We start from the raw sequence: 17,335 nt of genomic DNA, 5'->3' as shown, positions 1-17,335 counted from the left end.
TCTCATCTGTCTACCAAACACTTCCACAAATCATAAATCATAAAATTAATCAGAAGACTAATCACCTGAAGCACTATCTTTGCTGCATATTTTCTATTTGTTCATTCACATCTATTTGCCACCCTCCATTAACCTTACCCCAGGAGAAGTACCTCTAAGAACTACATCTACCTGGTTCTTTTATTCTTTGGCTTCGGGTTTAGTTTACCCAATTGAAGGCATCAACAAGAGGCCAGCAGGTTGGGTTAAGGGAAAAACTGGAGTATTTATTTTCCAGTACCCTCCCTGGCTGTCCACTTTATGCAGTGACAACTCTGCTTGACTGAAAGCCACAGCTCTTCTCTTATAGCTAAAATACTTGCCAGTTCCTACAACTGCTCTCTCTTCTTCCCCTTTCAGGTTTACAGTAGTAGCAATTACTAGACCTGGTTTAGAGGCAGTAGCAATGGTATCCCTTTTCTGTTTTGCTTTACCTGTCCACACCATGGGCATAAGCACTTGATTAAATTCTCTTAAATTGCACATTTTTTAGTGTATCCTTTTTTTCTTGATGAAAACCTGATTTATATGCCAATCAATCTACACAATTTTCCAAGTCCATATTTGCTGCCAGGAAATAAATGGATGGAAAGGAAGAGAAGATTTTCTTTACTAAAAATATGGTGAGCTAGGATATCAGATTAATCTACTCACTGATAATAACTTATAATGCCAAATAAAATACAAAATAAATCTTGTTAACAGCATCTAAGAATTAGCAAGAAATTAAGAACTTACTAGGTCAAAATTTAAGTTGTGATGGGAACCCAGGTAAATAAAACTATGAGGCTATCTTCAACCTAAGGGAATTTGGTAAACAAAGAAAATCGTTTAATATTGATGGCCTTGTGAGATGCAAAGGTCAGAAGACAAAGTCCTAGGCTTACCAAAACTGGGATGAAGAAGGTGGTTCTAAAAAAAGATTCTTTCTCTATAAAGTAGGAATCCTAAAGTTCTGAACTTCCCCACTCCCCCCCAAGAGACTGCAAAGAAAGTTACCTGACACTAAGCAGAGCAGGGACACGGCATCTCTAAGAAGTTGTAATTTCTTAGATTAATTATAAAAGAATACAAAATGTATTTATAACTTGTAAATAGTAGAGAGAAAAATTTAATGGCAAACATCTAAATCTAAAGAAAAACTAAAACTCAAGGAAAATAATATGTGATTCAAAGAAGAAACCCTAATTAAGATGAAAACTATAAGCCTAAGCACATATTAATCACATTAAATGAAAGGGACCAAATGCTCCTATTAAAAGATTGCATTTAAATTGGAAATTATTTGCTATTAATGAGACATATATAAAGGGAAGCTACAGGAAGGTTGAAAGCAAAAAATACATAGCATAACGATACTAATACAAATAGTGTTACAAAATTAATACTCAAACTTAAAACAAGAATTACTACACATAAGGAATATCACTTCATGTGATAAGTGGTTCAACTATTCCGGATGATATATTTGAATTTATAAACACCGAAGAAATAATCTCAAAACATACAAAGTGAAAATTGACTAACTACAAGGGAAAATGGACAAATTTATATTCACAGTAGGAGATTTTAACATGAATAATATACAGAATATTTGAACAACCTGATTAAGGAACTTAGTCTAAGTGGCATGTATAGAATAGACAATTACGCAGCGTACATTCATTTCCAATACTCATAGAACACTGATGATACTCTGAACCATAAAGAAAACCGCAAATAATTGAATTATAAAGAGGAAACAACATATTCTAATGAAAATTCAGTTGCTTATGCTCTGCTTCAGAAGAATATCATATCATAATGCCAAATAGCATATAAGTGCCAAATGCATGAGAGAGTCATAAAGAGTGACTACGTCCAACTTGAATGAAACCCTAAAGAGCTTTTGGTGGAGAATATAACACTTGCACTGAACCTTAAGAATTTACAGGGAAATGAGCCTTTACAACTTAGAGACACAGACATGCAAGACATATTTGGATAATACTGAACAGAATAATAAGGAGAAATATTGGATACTGGCAAGGAATAGCAGAATATAGAAACACAAAGGCAGTGAGGAATCTCTGCAAGTTTTTGTTTAGTAAATGACAGTGTTGGCCCATAACATAAAAATATAAAGATAGGGTGTACACTAATGGATTTTATCACACATAAACTCCAAAGTTTAGTTGGAATTTCTACAATTTGTAAAACGTGACAGGTATTTGAAAAATGATATGCTAAGAATATAAGAAGCTGTAAAATCATTGAGAAATATTGAAAAAGTAGAAAACACTTTTTAAAGTAATTTTGCTTTCAAGTGTACATATCAGGTTGTCTTTAAGTCTTAGCAAACAAACAAAAACTCTAGACTGTACCCCAGCTGAATCATTTCTAAAATCAAAACTGTTGAGACAGAATCCTGGAAACTTGAGAAGTTCTGGGTGAATGTCAGATCTGCGTCACCTTTGGTAAGCCCAGCCTGCACTCCCCAGGAAACAGAGAATTGACTACTTTCTGTGGACTTTGGACAATAGGTTTCCCCCCTATGCTCACTCCATTTAAGATCCCTGATGAACAGTCCTTCAAAGTGAATTCTGAAGCTCTTTTTCCTTTTGTCCAAGGACTTCAGACTGGCAGCTCATGAATGCTGATCTTTAGTTCTACGGAATACTCTGTTATCAGCTCCTACCTCAGACTCCTAGGTTCACTATGTAACTGACTGCTTGAAGACAGTTGATCTGGCATTTGTCTCCACACATATCAGTTCTTCCTAAAGAGTTCTAGCTCCCTGAATTATTCAGATAAAGAGCAGCTATCATATCTATATGCATGCTATATAGAAGTTCTCTGCACAAATTAAAATTTTCCCCATTTCTTCTGAATATTTTCCTCCATGTTGATTGGAAAAGCCTAATCAATATTATTAAAGCCCACTCTGCTCAAAAACAAGTTTTTGGTTTTCTCTTTCTTTTTTTTCTTTTAAGGCCTACTAAAAAATACTTTGTTTTGTTGTGGCCAAAAAGGTTTGTCATTTGTTATGTGGGAACTTAAAGGAAGCCATGTCATATAAGATCATACTACTCCATTGCCTATCAATATAAATTGATAGGTAGGTGGATAGAGGGAGAGAAAGAGAGACACAGCAAGAGAGAGAGAGAGAGAGAATCTCAAGACATTCTTTAATGAGAATAGCATAATGTATTGGATCTTCTCACATGTAGCATTTCCAAGGCTGCTCTGAACAGATTGATTAGTTTCATATGTAAGAATACACAATGTTGGATTCAATTGTACTAACATTTCCTTTTAATAGATATTTCTTGACAAGTTAAAAGGCACCATTTGTCAATGAATATTTGTGTAACTACAACTTGTAGATAATATGTTCAATATATGTTTTTAAATTTGTATTCAAGAAATGCTAGTAATGCATTGTTTCAAGTAACTACTAACAGATTAGGAAGATTTTCAAAATGCATTAGAAATATGTAAAAATTATAAACAAGATGATCAGTTAGACGTTATGTCACTTTAATAATAAAAGTAATTTTCATAAAAATATAGAATTGTAAATAAGGAAATAATAGGAAATAAGGAAATAATAGCACTTGAATATCTACTTGAAGAGACATCATCTAAATTTATTTAGGTAAAACTTTGTCATCACTGATAAGTTTTAAGCAACGTGTAAACAATTATTTTTTCAAAATAAGTGAATCATCAAATATATTAAAATGTTTATTTTTAACTTGATTCATTTATATTTTTCACCCTAAATTACATTAATGGATTTTAAAGTTTCTTCTTCCCTTTTAATTACTATAGTCATGAATTTTAACCACAAGCTCAGACTGATATGTGAAAATTAAGTTTTCCATGTTTTGACTGAACTTCAAAGACAAATATCGACAATACGTTGAATGAATGGGTCAGGTCTACAAAGAAAAAGACCATTCAAAATGAAATGGAGTCAGTATCCAATTATCTAATCAATGCAAACAATCTATTTAAGGAAGAACTTTTCTCCTGATTCTTTTTCCATTCCTCATGCTTTTTTTTTTTTTAGTTCTCACAGCGATACAAATGCCCAGCTGTCCACTTCAATTTGCTGAGCCTATCTCATGCTTGAAGGCATTTAATTCTTACGTTTAGTTTAAGTGTTATGGTTTGTATCAGTTAGATAGCTTTTAGTTGCAAGTAACCAAAAACCAAATATAAATAGGCTGAAACAAAGGAGGAATGTATTGACTCATATATATGAAAAGTTCAATAGATTTGGCTTCAGACAAGGCTTTATTTAGGGCTCTAATCACATAAATAAGGGTTTCTTTTTCTCTCTCTCTTTCTCCGTCTTTCTCCACACCTTCTCTCTATCTCTATTTCTATCTTTCTCTCCCCTTTACTCATCTGACCCCTTCCTATGCTGACTTTATTTTCAGGTAGGATGCATTCCCATGGTCTCAAGATGGCTAGAGAAAGATCCCAGAGCTACATGGTTTCTTGTTGACTTTTAATGATGAAGCAAGTCATTACTTAAAGTTTGTAAACTGAGTCTTGGCCAGACTTGTATCATCCTTGAGCTACACTTGCTTTCTCAACATCCATTTGCCAATTTCCCCTTTTGAACTGTTGCCAGCATTTCCCATCAACATTTTATGAGTAGCTTTGGCAATATCCCTAGAAATAGATTCTGGTTGACTCAAGCCTACTGACAGACTGCATCAACTATATTATGATGATTGGTTCAAGGATAATCCAAATCTGGACAAACAGGACCAAGACTCAATTTCTGAAATTTGAACAATGACTCACTTTAACACTAGAGGTATTAAATGTAGTCCTTGATTTGGTAGCAGAAAAATTCTATTACATTTTTGGCTGGATTTTAGAGAATTTTGATTTAGTGTGCATAAAGAGTTAAATGGGTAGGATAAATAATTAGTGCATTCTCACACATATTCTTAATGTGCCCATTCCCAACTTGTTGAGTGAAGATTTTCCAACACTAAAGATCAGGGCTATACTTAGAAAATTTAACAATATGTTATAATTATAATATGTTTTAAATTATTTCTTTAATCCTTAAATAATAAGCATTGCTGTTATTGCTAAAAATTATAGTACCTCATTCAGTATGCTTTTCATGTTCCATCCTGATATACATCACTGTGAATAATTAATGCATTTTATGGTATCTATGAGGAAACTTAATTATCTCAGAAAAACTATGAGCATTATTGTCCAAAACATTAGGGTAAGGGGTTATAATCCTACATTAAATTCAGTTTAATGTAGGGTTATACGTTAATATACAATTATATATTTAGATTTTCCAATACTGATTTACCAGACTCAGTGAGACTGCTCAATCAGTATGTGGAAAATTTAAATGTATATTCTGTATTTTAAAAAATAACTCATTATAACATGAAATGTCTTCTCAATGATTTAAATATATCTTTTTGAATTTTTAAAAAACATAACAATTTTTCTAAAAACATAACAATATCCATGAGAACAATTTCATATGTCAAAATCCCTTAGAAAGTAGGCCTATCTTTCTTGCTTTAACACGGGTGTATATCTCAACTCTTCTTTTAGGCTTCATGCCTGTTGTTAATTTATCATGGAAATGAAGCTGGAGAGTGTCATCGTGCTTTGCAAGGACATTATTCTACATATTAAGAAGAAAATTAATGTTGGCCAGGCACAATGGCTCATGCCTATAATCCCAGCACTTTGGGAGACAAGCAGGAGGATTGCTTGAGCCCAGGAATTTGAGACTAGCCCTGGCAACATAGTAAGATCCTGTCTCTACAACAAGATTTAAAAGTTAGCTGGGTGTAGTGTCATGTGCCTGTAGCCCTAGCTACTCCGAAGGCTGAAGCAAGAGGATCACTTGAGCCCAGGGGGTTGAGGCTGCAGTGAACCATGATCATGCCACTGCACTCCAGCCTGGGCAATAGAGTAAGACATGTCCACATTTTTTAAAAAAACGTAGTTATTTGATAACAAAGATACTTCTTAATAGTTATGTAACATTTTACAATATACAAAACAATTAATCCAGTTATGGTGGCTCATACTTATAATCCGAGCACTTGGGAGGCTGAGACAGGAGGACCACTTGATCTAGGGAGCTCAAGACCAGCCTGGGCAACTTAGCGAGACCCTGTGGCTATAAAAATATATACTTTTTAAATTAGTCTAGTGTGGTGGCACACACCTGTAGTCCTAGCTACTTGGGAGGCTGAGGTAGGAGAATTGCTTCAGCTTAGGAGTTTGAGGCTGCAGTGAGCTACGATTAAGCCACTTGCACTCTAGCCCTGATGACAGAGCAAGACCTTGTCTCAAAAAATATGTAACATAACATATAACACAAAAAAATTTTAAAAAAGAATTGATACACATATCATACTTTGATTCTCACAACTATTTAAGATGATAAAGGTGTAGCTATCTTTCGTAGTTGCAGACATAGAGGTTTCCAGTGGGAGGTGACATAGGAGAGAGCATGGAGCTAGCACGGGGACTGTCAGTTCCATGAGGGCAGGACAGTGGCTGGAATGTATTGGGGGCTCTGTATTGAATTAATTAATTATTTAAATCTGGGCTTAAATATGGTCTTTTACAAGTCCAGTGCCTCTTAGAACTACACTATTATTTTGGTGGTGTTTACATATTTTAACAAATAGAGTCCATAATCAATTTGTTGGGCTCAGAATAAATGGCAGAAACAAAACAAAACAAAACAGAAAGCTCCTCGAGTGCTTCTTCATTCCTGCTTTGAGGACATTGGCTGATTACTGTTTTCTAATTTTCCCACCTTGTTTAATTGGTAATCAGTTTAGGAGGCTCTCAATCTATAGGATTTTGAAAAGCATACGTCCCTAACAGAGAAATCCTTAATGTATTCAGATTTTTTTTGTACATATTTCTTCAACATATTTTCTTTTTTGTATGCTTTTGTTGTCAAGAGAAAAACAGTTGAGATAAAACATGACTATTGAGCCCAGAGGTCTGGACACAAAAAAGAACCCACAAGTTGTAGTTCCTAGCAAATAGATACAAATTTAACAAATTGTAAAGAGAGTCTTTTCTTTAGAACCCTAATGCTGAGGCTGGAGGCAGGAATAAGATGCAGCCCAGGGCTTTCATCCCACCACAGGTAGCTTAACTACTTCAGTTTCATCCTACGTGGTCCAACAAGGCCTGACAAACTGCACTGCAGTACAGGAAGCATCTCTCGGGCGATGATGCGTATAGGCAGAGGGATTTTTTAGTCAATTGCAGGAATTAGGCTTTAATGCTTTATACTAAAAGACTTCATACCCCAGATAGTTGCCTGCTATCCACTGAATCTTGGCAGGCAATGAGACTGCTGAAGCTGAAACCGGGAAGCTATGTTAAGCAGATTTTCATGAATGTACAAAGATGCTTTATTTATAACGCTACTTTTCTTTGTAGCAGTTCAAAATGGTTTCTTTTTCTAATCTCTCATTTTGGTCAACTCTCAGTCTTTATCAAAATTACTTCCCAAACATGCTGCTAAAGAGCCACAGAAGAAAATAATGCTCACGTCATCAAAAGTCAATGGTTTTGAAAAGAATAATCCTACATACATCAATTTAGAGATTAAAAATGATCATGGTCTTTACAAAAATTGTAAAATACAGAGAACGACATTAAATACTTTACCATTATTTGGAAGCTCTAGAGGGCTACAGGCATCATTTTTGGTTCTAGCTTTTGGCGAAGAGATCAGTTTTGCAACGAGGGATGCAGAGATGGGCTGCACTAACAGAGAGGTGAGGTTTGATCGGCTTTGTCTAAAACTTCCATCTGTATTCAAAAGACAAAGGAAGATAATCCTCAGTAAACAGAAATTTATAACACTTAAGTAAAAGTTATCTGTAATAAGTATTTAAATTATGACTGGTAAGTTTATATTCATTCACTTGTTTATCTACTCCTTAGTTATACCTTGTTTACTTATTAACATTATTTGAGATACTTAATAAAAATTTAGTCCAAATACAATGACATATCCTAGTTAAAGATGGCAGATTGCACATATGCACTTACCTCCACTGTCCCATAAAACTCCACTAAAATGATGACAAAAGAATGAAAAAGCATAAATGTACAGGGGCCAGGAGAATAGACAGTAATAAGATTCTAGTTGGAAAGCAGATATGTAAGTGTCAGTGATGTAAGACCTGAGGGGGAAATCTAAAACCTAAGTTCTTAGTAGGGAAGCTGAGAATGTTGTTTGTACCACCGAACAAAGAAAGGGTTAGAAACTGTCAACACCAGGTACCTATTAAAGTAGGGCTGCAAAAGAGACCAGAAACAGGAGGATTTGATGAAATTTTGATTGTGAAGTGGCTTGTCCTCTGGAATCCTCACGCACCCAGCCAGTGCGGGTGCCTGTTCCTTCCTCATTTTAGCAGAAAACTGAGAGTGAGAGAGTGAACAGGGAGACACCAAATACAGTGAGCAACATCACACTTAAAAGAGGATGGTGTCGGGCAGGCATGGTGGTTCATGCCTGTAATCCCAGCACTTTGGGAGGCCAAGGTGGGAGGATCACTTGAGGTCAGGATTTCAAGACCAGCCTGGCCAACAAGATGAAACCTCGTGTCTAATAAAAGTATAAAAATTAGCTGGGTATGGTGGTGCATACCTGTAATCTCAGCTACTTGGGAGGCTGAGGCAGGAGAATAGCTTGAACTCGGAGGCAAAAGTTGCAGTGAATCAAGGCCACGCAACCTGCACTCCAGCCTGGGTGACAGAGCGAGACTCAGTCACAAAAAAAAAAAAAAAAAAAAAAGGTGTCGTGATTGCCAGGACTCCTCAGATGTTTTCTCTTTTGGCATATAGAAACCTTCTCTCCAGGTAGGGCAATAGAAGATTCGCTCTTAGCAAATATGAGATCAACAGAAAATATCTAAAAATACCAAAAATAGGTCAATTAATAAAAGAAACAACTCACCCACAACATCCTCCATTGAAACTTATCAGTCAATAAATCCCAGTCATATACAGGACTTCAAATCAACTTAATTTTGTCATCCTTAAGTAAGAGATCTCAGCCAAGGGCAACCCTAGGTTGGCCCCTCGGCAGCAGACCTAGTGAGGATGATGGCAGGTGGTCAGCAGAGCTGGGGAGGGAGGTCTCTAGGAAGACCAGATTAATGAGAATACCAGATGTGTGCTAACATATTGAGAGAATATTTACAGTAAGATCAGAGTGTGAGAGTTTGAAGAGTGTCTAGCTATAAAGAAGAACAAAAACCTATAAAGGGAGACAACTATTAGCTTAAAGGGACCAAAAGTTGTGCAAGAAGAAATTTAATCATTGAACAATATGTATAATATTTACATAGTCATAATAATATAAATAATGACTGTTGATTTAACACAAAAATGATCCTTTTTAGCAAAAAGGAGAAAAGGGAAAAAGTCAGGCAGTGATGTACATGAATACTTATGAAAGTTAAGTCTCTGTCTCTCAAAGTGGTAAGTCAATATAATGTATAATGGATAAAACTGAAAAACAAACACCAACACATAACTGAGCAGAAGGAAGGTAAATATAAAAGGTAAGTAACTACTAAAGATGTTAAAAACAATTACATATTTGCCCTGGGGAGTTAAAGAGAGGAGAGAAGAGACACAGGGTAGAGGAGGAGAAGGTGACATTTTTATAAATTAAGCTTGTAGAAATCTTTGACTATTTACATGAACTAAATGCACCTATAGCTTCAAAAAATAAAAAATAAAAATAAAACAGTTATAATAACACAAGTACAAAAAACTACACGAATAGAATAGAGATAATGGAGAGAACAAACTATGCTTAAGGAAATAACGAAAACTTATTCAGTTTATATATTTTTACTGACTCAGAAAAGGAAATACACAACAGAATGACTCTATCAGGCAGCCGGTGATGTTTTCAAATGCAGTGCTATATTTTTCAGAACTTTTATTAGGGAAAATAATTGCTAACGATTTTTCTCAGAATTTAATTTGATGTGACTTCAGAGGGTGCAGCGCTCGATGATACTGGTATCCAGGCTACAGGAGGAGGTCGATTATAAATAAGAAAATATGTTACAGGAGTGTTTCCTTAATTTATCATCTGGAAGACCACAAGGCTAAAATATTATATTTAGCTTAGGCCTATGGCAGCCGTGGAAGTCATCGCTTTGAAGAAAAAAATAATTAAGATTTAAGCTTAGAATCCATTTTGTTATATAAGAGCAGTGCTGGCCTCATAATTTCATTGCTCCCTTATATAGATATATGTAACAGTGCATTCGGACCACAGTGTAGGTCATTATTTCCCAACAGTTTTCATATTCATGGAACCACAAGTGGCTATATAATTTGCAGGACCCACAGTGAAATGACAATGTGGGACCTCTTGTTTAAAAAGTATGAAGAATTTCAATATGGCAATAGGAGAGCATTAAATCAAGTGTGGGGACCTTTGGAGAGGGGACTCTGTGAGACTGCACAGGTGGCATGCCAAGGTACCAGGCCTTGCATAATTTATGTAGAAGATGCTAATAGTTGTACAACCTACTGAGGTAAACCAAAGGGGTTTTCAGATCATAGGAGGCTGCTCTCAGCCAAAAGTGATGAGCCTCAAGTCTCCTACTGCTCCAGGCTGCACTTGAGGACAAATTGACTCATGTTTCAAAGCATAGACAATGTCTGTACAAACTAGCTGGGAAACGCTGGGATAGCCATCTGGTTTTCCCAGTATGTGTTTTCTCTCTCAGCCATTACATTTGGAGCTTTTAATGTGCATGAGATAATGAAATAATATTGACGCACAATGTGCTGTCTCTCATTTTGAAGGTTTCATGATTGCGGAAACTTCTTAAGATGCTGTATGATTGCATCTCTCCCCAATTCAAACACCAAACTCTTTAGCTTGCCATTCAAGGCCCTTGACAATCCCAAATCTTATACTTCAATATTATTTCCTATCAGTTTTCTTCATATATCTTAAGCAAAATCTTAAGCTACACCCTTACATACTCCATGAACCACATCCTCCATGTTTTTGGTTAAGCCATTCCTCTTACTTCACTTGTTTTTCTCATGCATCACATGCGTCTAAAGTACTCAGTTCCTTCAAAGCCCAACTTACAAGTCATCTTCTACGTGAAGCTTTCTCTGGCACCCTCAGCTCTGTGTGCTACATCTGCACCTTTTTTGCAACACTTGCTATTTTCAGTCAACATTATCACTATGTAAAATCACTTTGTTTATTCCCTCTGAACTATAAATTCTTGAAAGCAAGCACCAAGTCACTTACATCATTGTATGATACACAATGCCTAGCACCTTGTCAGGTACATAACAGGAGTTCAATAATTAATGGTAGAAAAAAGAATCAACAATTGTTTGAAAAATAATCTTAATGCCTATGTCTTAATGGTTTTCTGAGTCCTGACAAAATTGAGCTGGGGTACAATTGAAGAATAAATTATAATTCCATGCTTGCTATATAGTTATGCTTTCTCCCTGGCTAACTAATACTCTCCCCCAGCAGACATATTAAATAAACTTTCAAAACCCATCTATCCCTAACAATTCGCTGATTATCCTTGCCCTAAAATTAACTTTTGTAGATAAAAAGTCTTTAAATAAATAAAACCATCTTTAAGATATATTTATGTTAATAAAAAAATCAATAACTGCATTCCATTTTTCTCTAGAATGCTCTATTAAGCTTACGAAGCAATGCATTTAAATGTTAAATATGAGTGAACCCGAAACCATAATTGAACATACCCAAATCTTTGATTTTTTTGTGCTGCATGACTAATAGACTTGCATTAGTTTTGAAATATCTACAGTAAGTGCCTCATTTGTTTTTTACCTTCAGCTTAATGGAAATTTGACAAACAGTTCACTTCTGAGAGTAGATACTAAAAGCAGGACTTTACAGGACACTAAGATTAAATTATAGACAGAAGTTATTTTTTAAAAAAACTTATGTCTATTGAAGAAGAGCTGAAAGAAGAGTTTTATTTTCTTACATTATTAAGAGGTTTTGAACAAAGCTAAACACATGTACTATTTTTATTCAGTGATATTTTAAAGCATATTTATGAACTATAAGAATCCATTAGATATGAGATGAAAATTAAATGGATTATGTGCCTCGAAAGAAAGGATACCATACAAAAAAGACTGTGACACTACATTTTAGCATTTTAACTTTTAGATTGCAGCATTTATATCATACTCTATACCTTGTTTATGCTTCATAAAGACTGAGGGGGACCAACTTTTATTTTAGTAGCTAGCTAATTCTCTGTTCACGTTATGCAATCTTTGTAATCCAGATAAAGACTCAAACAGACCCATTACATCAATAATTCAATCCCTGATTCAATGCTACATGTGCATAGTATAATGAGAAAATTGGATAAACAAAGTCCTAAGTCTGACTCCATCATTGACTCACTGTTTGAAATGTTACAAATAAATAATTTCACTACGATACTATTGTCATCTCTACCAAGGTGACACCAAAGTGTCTTCACTACTGAAATAAAAATAGTATATTAGTTTAGAGACCTAGAGCCAAAGTTACTGTGGGTGAAATTTAGAAGAAATTAGCATTAAAATAAGTAAGATGTGTTCTAATTGTACACCCTTAATTCTTTTACATGCTTTTTCAAACTGTTGATGCCCACTTCAATCTCATCTGGTTGGCTGTGTAAAGAAAATATGCTCTGTTAGTAACTAGTATATATATATATTATTTTTTGATATGTGTGACAAGATTGAAACCTAATTGAAAAGTCAGTGTTTGCCAGGCGTGGTGGCTCACGCCTGTAATCCCAGCACTTTGAGAGGTCGAGAAGGGTGGATCACCTGAGGTCAGGAGATTGAGAACAGCCTGGCCAACATGGTGAAACCCCGTCTCTACTGAAATTACAAAAATTAGCTGGGCATTAGGTGGTATGCACCTGTAGTCTCAGCTACTCAGGAGGAGGCTGAGGCAGGACAATCGCTTGAATTCCGGAGGCGGAGGTTGCAGTGAGCTGAGATCGCGCCACTGCACTCCAATCTGGGCGACAGAGTGAGACTCCGTCTCAAAAAAATAAAAAAAATAAAAATAAAAATAAAGAAAAGTCAGTGTATACAAGTGCCAATTACCCAAACAGCATCAGGGAAGATAAACCTTCAGAGATTAGAAATCTCACATACTGAGATGAAAGCACTGAGAGGTTAGATAAGATAAAAATGTGCTGGTTAAATAGAAGAGGGGCCTAGTATGTTTTAATGATGATGGTGAATGAGAAGAATAACACAACTTCAGAATTTAGGAGTACACATAACTCAACCCTGTGCACCTCATTTGTGTGTGTGTGTGTGTGTGTGTGAACATGAGATCCTTGCTACTCACTCAATGTTGCATAGTTCCTTCCTATTCAATGTGTAGTCCTCAGACAAGCAGCATCTGCAAGAACTGGGACTTACTAGGAATGCAGAATCCCAGGTCCCACCCCAACCCCCACCCCAGGCCTTCTGAATCAGAATCTGCAGTCTATCAAGATCCCCAGGTGATTTGTATGCACACTAGATCAGCACTGGCCTAAATCATTACGTAGTTGTCCTCTGGTACCTGCCAGCAATCGGTTCTGAGAGCCCTTGTGGATACCAAATTCTGCATATGCTCAAGTCCCTTAAATAAATTGGCCTAGTATTTTCATATAACCTATCCACATTTTCTTATATACTTTAAAGCATTTCTAAATTACTCATAATACCTAATACAATGCCTACATATCACTGAATTCACAGGAATTCAACATAGTACTCATCACGGAGAAAATTCAAGTTTTGCTTTTTGGAACTTTGTGGGATTTTTTTTTCCCAAATACTTTCAATCTGCAGTTAGTTGAATCCATGGATGTGAAACACCTGGATATGGAGAGCCCATGGTATATTTTTTATAGTGTAATTTATATAGTTTATAAAATGACAAATATATAAAAAGAAGAATGGAAAGAATGAAAACTGTATTTGCTCACTCTCTCCCAAATTAACTACATCAGTAAACCACAAATCAACAGTTCTCAGTCTCCTTCAAAATGATTAACATGTCTCTTTATAAGTGATTTCTAAATAACAAATTTGAAATGGACAGAGAGGAAGCCCTCGCCAGAGCAATCAGACAAGAGAAAGAAAGGACATCCAAACTGTTAAAAATGAAGCCAACTGTCGCCCTTTGCTGATGACATGATCATATAAGTAGGAGACCCTAAAGACTCATCCAAAAAGCTCACAGAACTGGTAAATGAATTCAGCAAACTTTCAGGATTAAAAAATAAATGTACACAAATCAGTAGCCCTGCTATACACCAACAGCAACCAAGCTGCGAATCGAATCAAGAACTCAACCCCTTTTACAATAGCTGCAAAACAAATTAAATACATAGGAATATACTTAACCAAGGAGGTGAAAGGCCTCTACAAGAAAATCTACAAAACACTGCTGAAAGAAATCCATCGATGACACAAACAAATGGAAACACATCCTACGATCATGGATGGGTAGAATCAATATTTTGAAAATGATCATACTGCCAAAAACAATTTACAAATTCAATGTAATTTCGATCAAAATACCACCATCATTCTTAACAGAACTAGAAAAAAACAATCCTAAAATTCATATGGAACCAAAAAGAGCCTGCATAGCCAAAGCAAGATTGAGCAAAAAGAACAAATCTGGAGGCATTACCTTACCTGACTTCAAACTATGCTATAAGGCCATAGTCACCAAAACAGCATGATACTGGTATTAAAACAGATATACAGATCAATGGAACAGAATAGAGCACCCAGAAATAAAGCCAAATACTTACAGTCAACCGATCTTCAACAAAGAAAACAAAAACGAAAAGTGGGGAAGGGCACCCTATTCAACAAATGGTGCTGGGGTACGTGGCAAGCCACATGTAGAATAACAAAACTGGGTTCTCATCCCTCATCCAAAAATCAACTCAAGATGAACCAAATTAAATCTAAGACCTGAAACCATAAAAATTCTAGAAGATAACATTGGAAAAAACCCTTCTAGATACTGGCTTAGGCAAAGACTTCATGACCAAGAACCCAAAAGCAAATGTAACAAAAACAAAGATAAATAGATAGAACTTAATTAAACTAAAATGCTTCTGTACAGCAAAAGAAACAATCAGCAGAGTGAACAGACAACCCACCAAGTGGGAGAAAATCTTTGCAATCTATAGATCTGACAAAGTACGAATATCCAGAATCTACAAGGAACTCAAACAAATCATCAAAAAAAAAGAAAAAAAAAAACACAAACATAAGAAACACAAGAAAAACACAAACAATCCCGTCAAAAAGTGGGCTAACGATATGAAAAAACATTTTTCACAAGAAGATATACAAATGGCCGACAAACATACGAAAAAATGCTCAACATCACTAATGATAATGGATCTGCAAACCAAAACCACAATGCGATGCCACCTTGCTTCTGCAAGAATGGCCATAATCAAAAAACGAAAAAAAATAGATGTTGGCATGGATGTGGTGAAAAGGGAACCCTTGTACGCTGTTGGTGGGAATGTAAACTAGTACAACCACTATGGAAAACAGTATGGAGATTCCTTAAAGAACTAAAAATAGATCTACCATTTTATCCAGCAACCCCATTCCTGAGTATCCACCCAGAGGAAAATAGGTAATTATAAAAAAAAAAATACTTGCACATGCATGTTTATAGCCACACAATTCGCAATTGCAAAAATACGGAATCAGCCCAAATGCCCATCAATCAACAAGAAAATATGGTATGTGTATACAGGGCACGGAATACTACTCAACCATAAAAAGGAACACAATAATGGCATTTGCAGCAACCAGGATGGAATTGGAGACCATTATTCTAAGTTAAGTCACTTAGGAATGGAAAACCAAACATCATCTGTTCTCACTCATAAGTAGTAGCGAAGCTATGAGGACACAAAGGCATAAGGATCATACAGTGGACTTTGGGGACTTGAGGGAAAGGATGGGAGGGAGTGTGGGATAAAAGACTACACATTGGGTACAATGTACACTGCTTGGGTGATGGGTACACCAAAATCTCAGAAATCACCACTAAAGGACTTATTCATATAACCAAACACCACCTGTTCCCCCAAAACTTATCAAAATAAAAATAAATACATAAATACATAAATAAATGAATAATAAGATGCTCAGAAAGCATTTGGTTTTGTTTTTGTCCTTTCCTCAAAAATAAACTTGGTGGCGCAAAGACAAAAATTGCATTTATAACACTTTATTTCAGCCACGATTAAATATTACAATAGCTAAGTGACTTGACTTACATCTTTCATTTCTTGGTTTTTAACTATTATAATTTATTATAATAAAAGACTGACAAACTAAAAGTATTAATACTGTGGACTTACCAGAGAACCAAACAATCAGAGCTGAAAAAAATTGAGATTTTAAAACACATTTTCTGCTGCACTTTTATGAAAATGACCCAAACATCAATTGAACAAACTGATATCAGTGATGTTATCCTGGAATATTTTATTTGACTTTCTCCAGAGGGCTGCCACTTTGACAGAAATCAGACCATTAAATAACTGGCACAAATGTTTTTTCATTTTTATTTTAGCTCACTAAATTTACAGTTATTTTTCTGAAATGACCAGTACACTAAATTGGTTAGTCATTTTGTTGTCCTTGTGAATACAGCTGATCCTTCATTATTTCAGTATCTTACAGCCCACTGGTTATAAATATTACCATTTTCAATCAAGGCTAGTCAAAGTCAGCAGAGTATTGTTTAGATTATTGTTTAAAATGGAAACTCACTTTAAAAATGTTTCATGCTATGCATTATTCTCAGAATAAAACGAAGGGGATCAGTGACAATTTTCTGATGAATTAATTACCGAAGTTTAAATGAATAGTTTTGTTTAGTCTAATTATAAGCCTAAAATTTATGATTCATGATATAAAATTTGAAACCATGAAACTGTAAAAATAAAGACACAGATGTTCACATCTTCTCATTTCATTCGTCCACCCCTAAGCAAAAACATCTTGCTATGCTCCCTAGTAGATATCATAATACTTTCATACCTAACTAATATGTCATAACAACAGTTATATTTACATTTACATTAAAGGGAGTAGAAAGCAATATACCCATTTGTAAAGCAAAATATGCATTCTGATACTAAAAGAATATATAGATTATGCAGAGTATAATTTT

The 17,335-nt window shown here is 35.3% G+C and overlaps 1 protein-coding gene across 14 annotated transcripts in view; it reads right to left on the bottom strand.

Annotated features, from left to right (window-relative positions):
- The window catches only part of NAALADL2 (N-acetylated alpha-linked acidic dipeptidase like 2), a 1,370,084-nt gene that overhangs the window by 342,868 nt on the left and 1,009,881 nt on the right, over positions 1-17,335 (bottom strand). For all 14 annotated transcript variants that reach the window (XM_063722339.1, XM_063722336.1, XM_063722335.1 and 11 more), the window contains one exon: positions 7,726-7,869. In XM_063722339.1, coding sequence (XP_063578409.1) covers positions 7,726-7,869 — 144 coding nt within the window. The remainder of the gene's footprint in view (positions 1-7,725; positions 7,870-17,335) is intronic.

Source organism: Pongo abelii, chromosome 2, assembly GCF_028885655.2.
Source record: "Pongo abelii isolate AG06213 chromosome 2, NHGRI_mPonAbe1-v2.0_pri, whole genome shotgun sequence".
NCBI classification, from domain to species: domain Eukaryota; kingdom Metazoa; phylum Chordata; class Mammalia; order Primates; family Hominidae; genus Pongo; species Pongo abelii.
The sequence above is the reverse complement of the archived record's forward strand: the minus strand, read 5'-3'. Positions and strand labels throughout refer to the sequence as shown.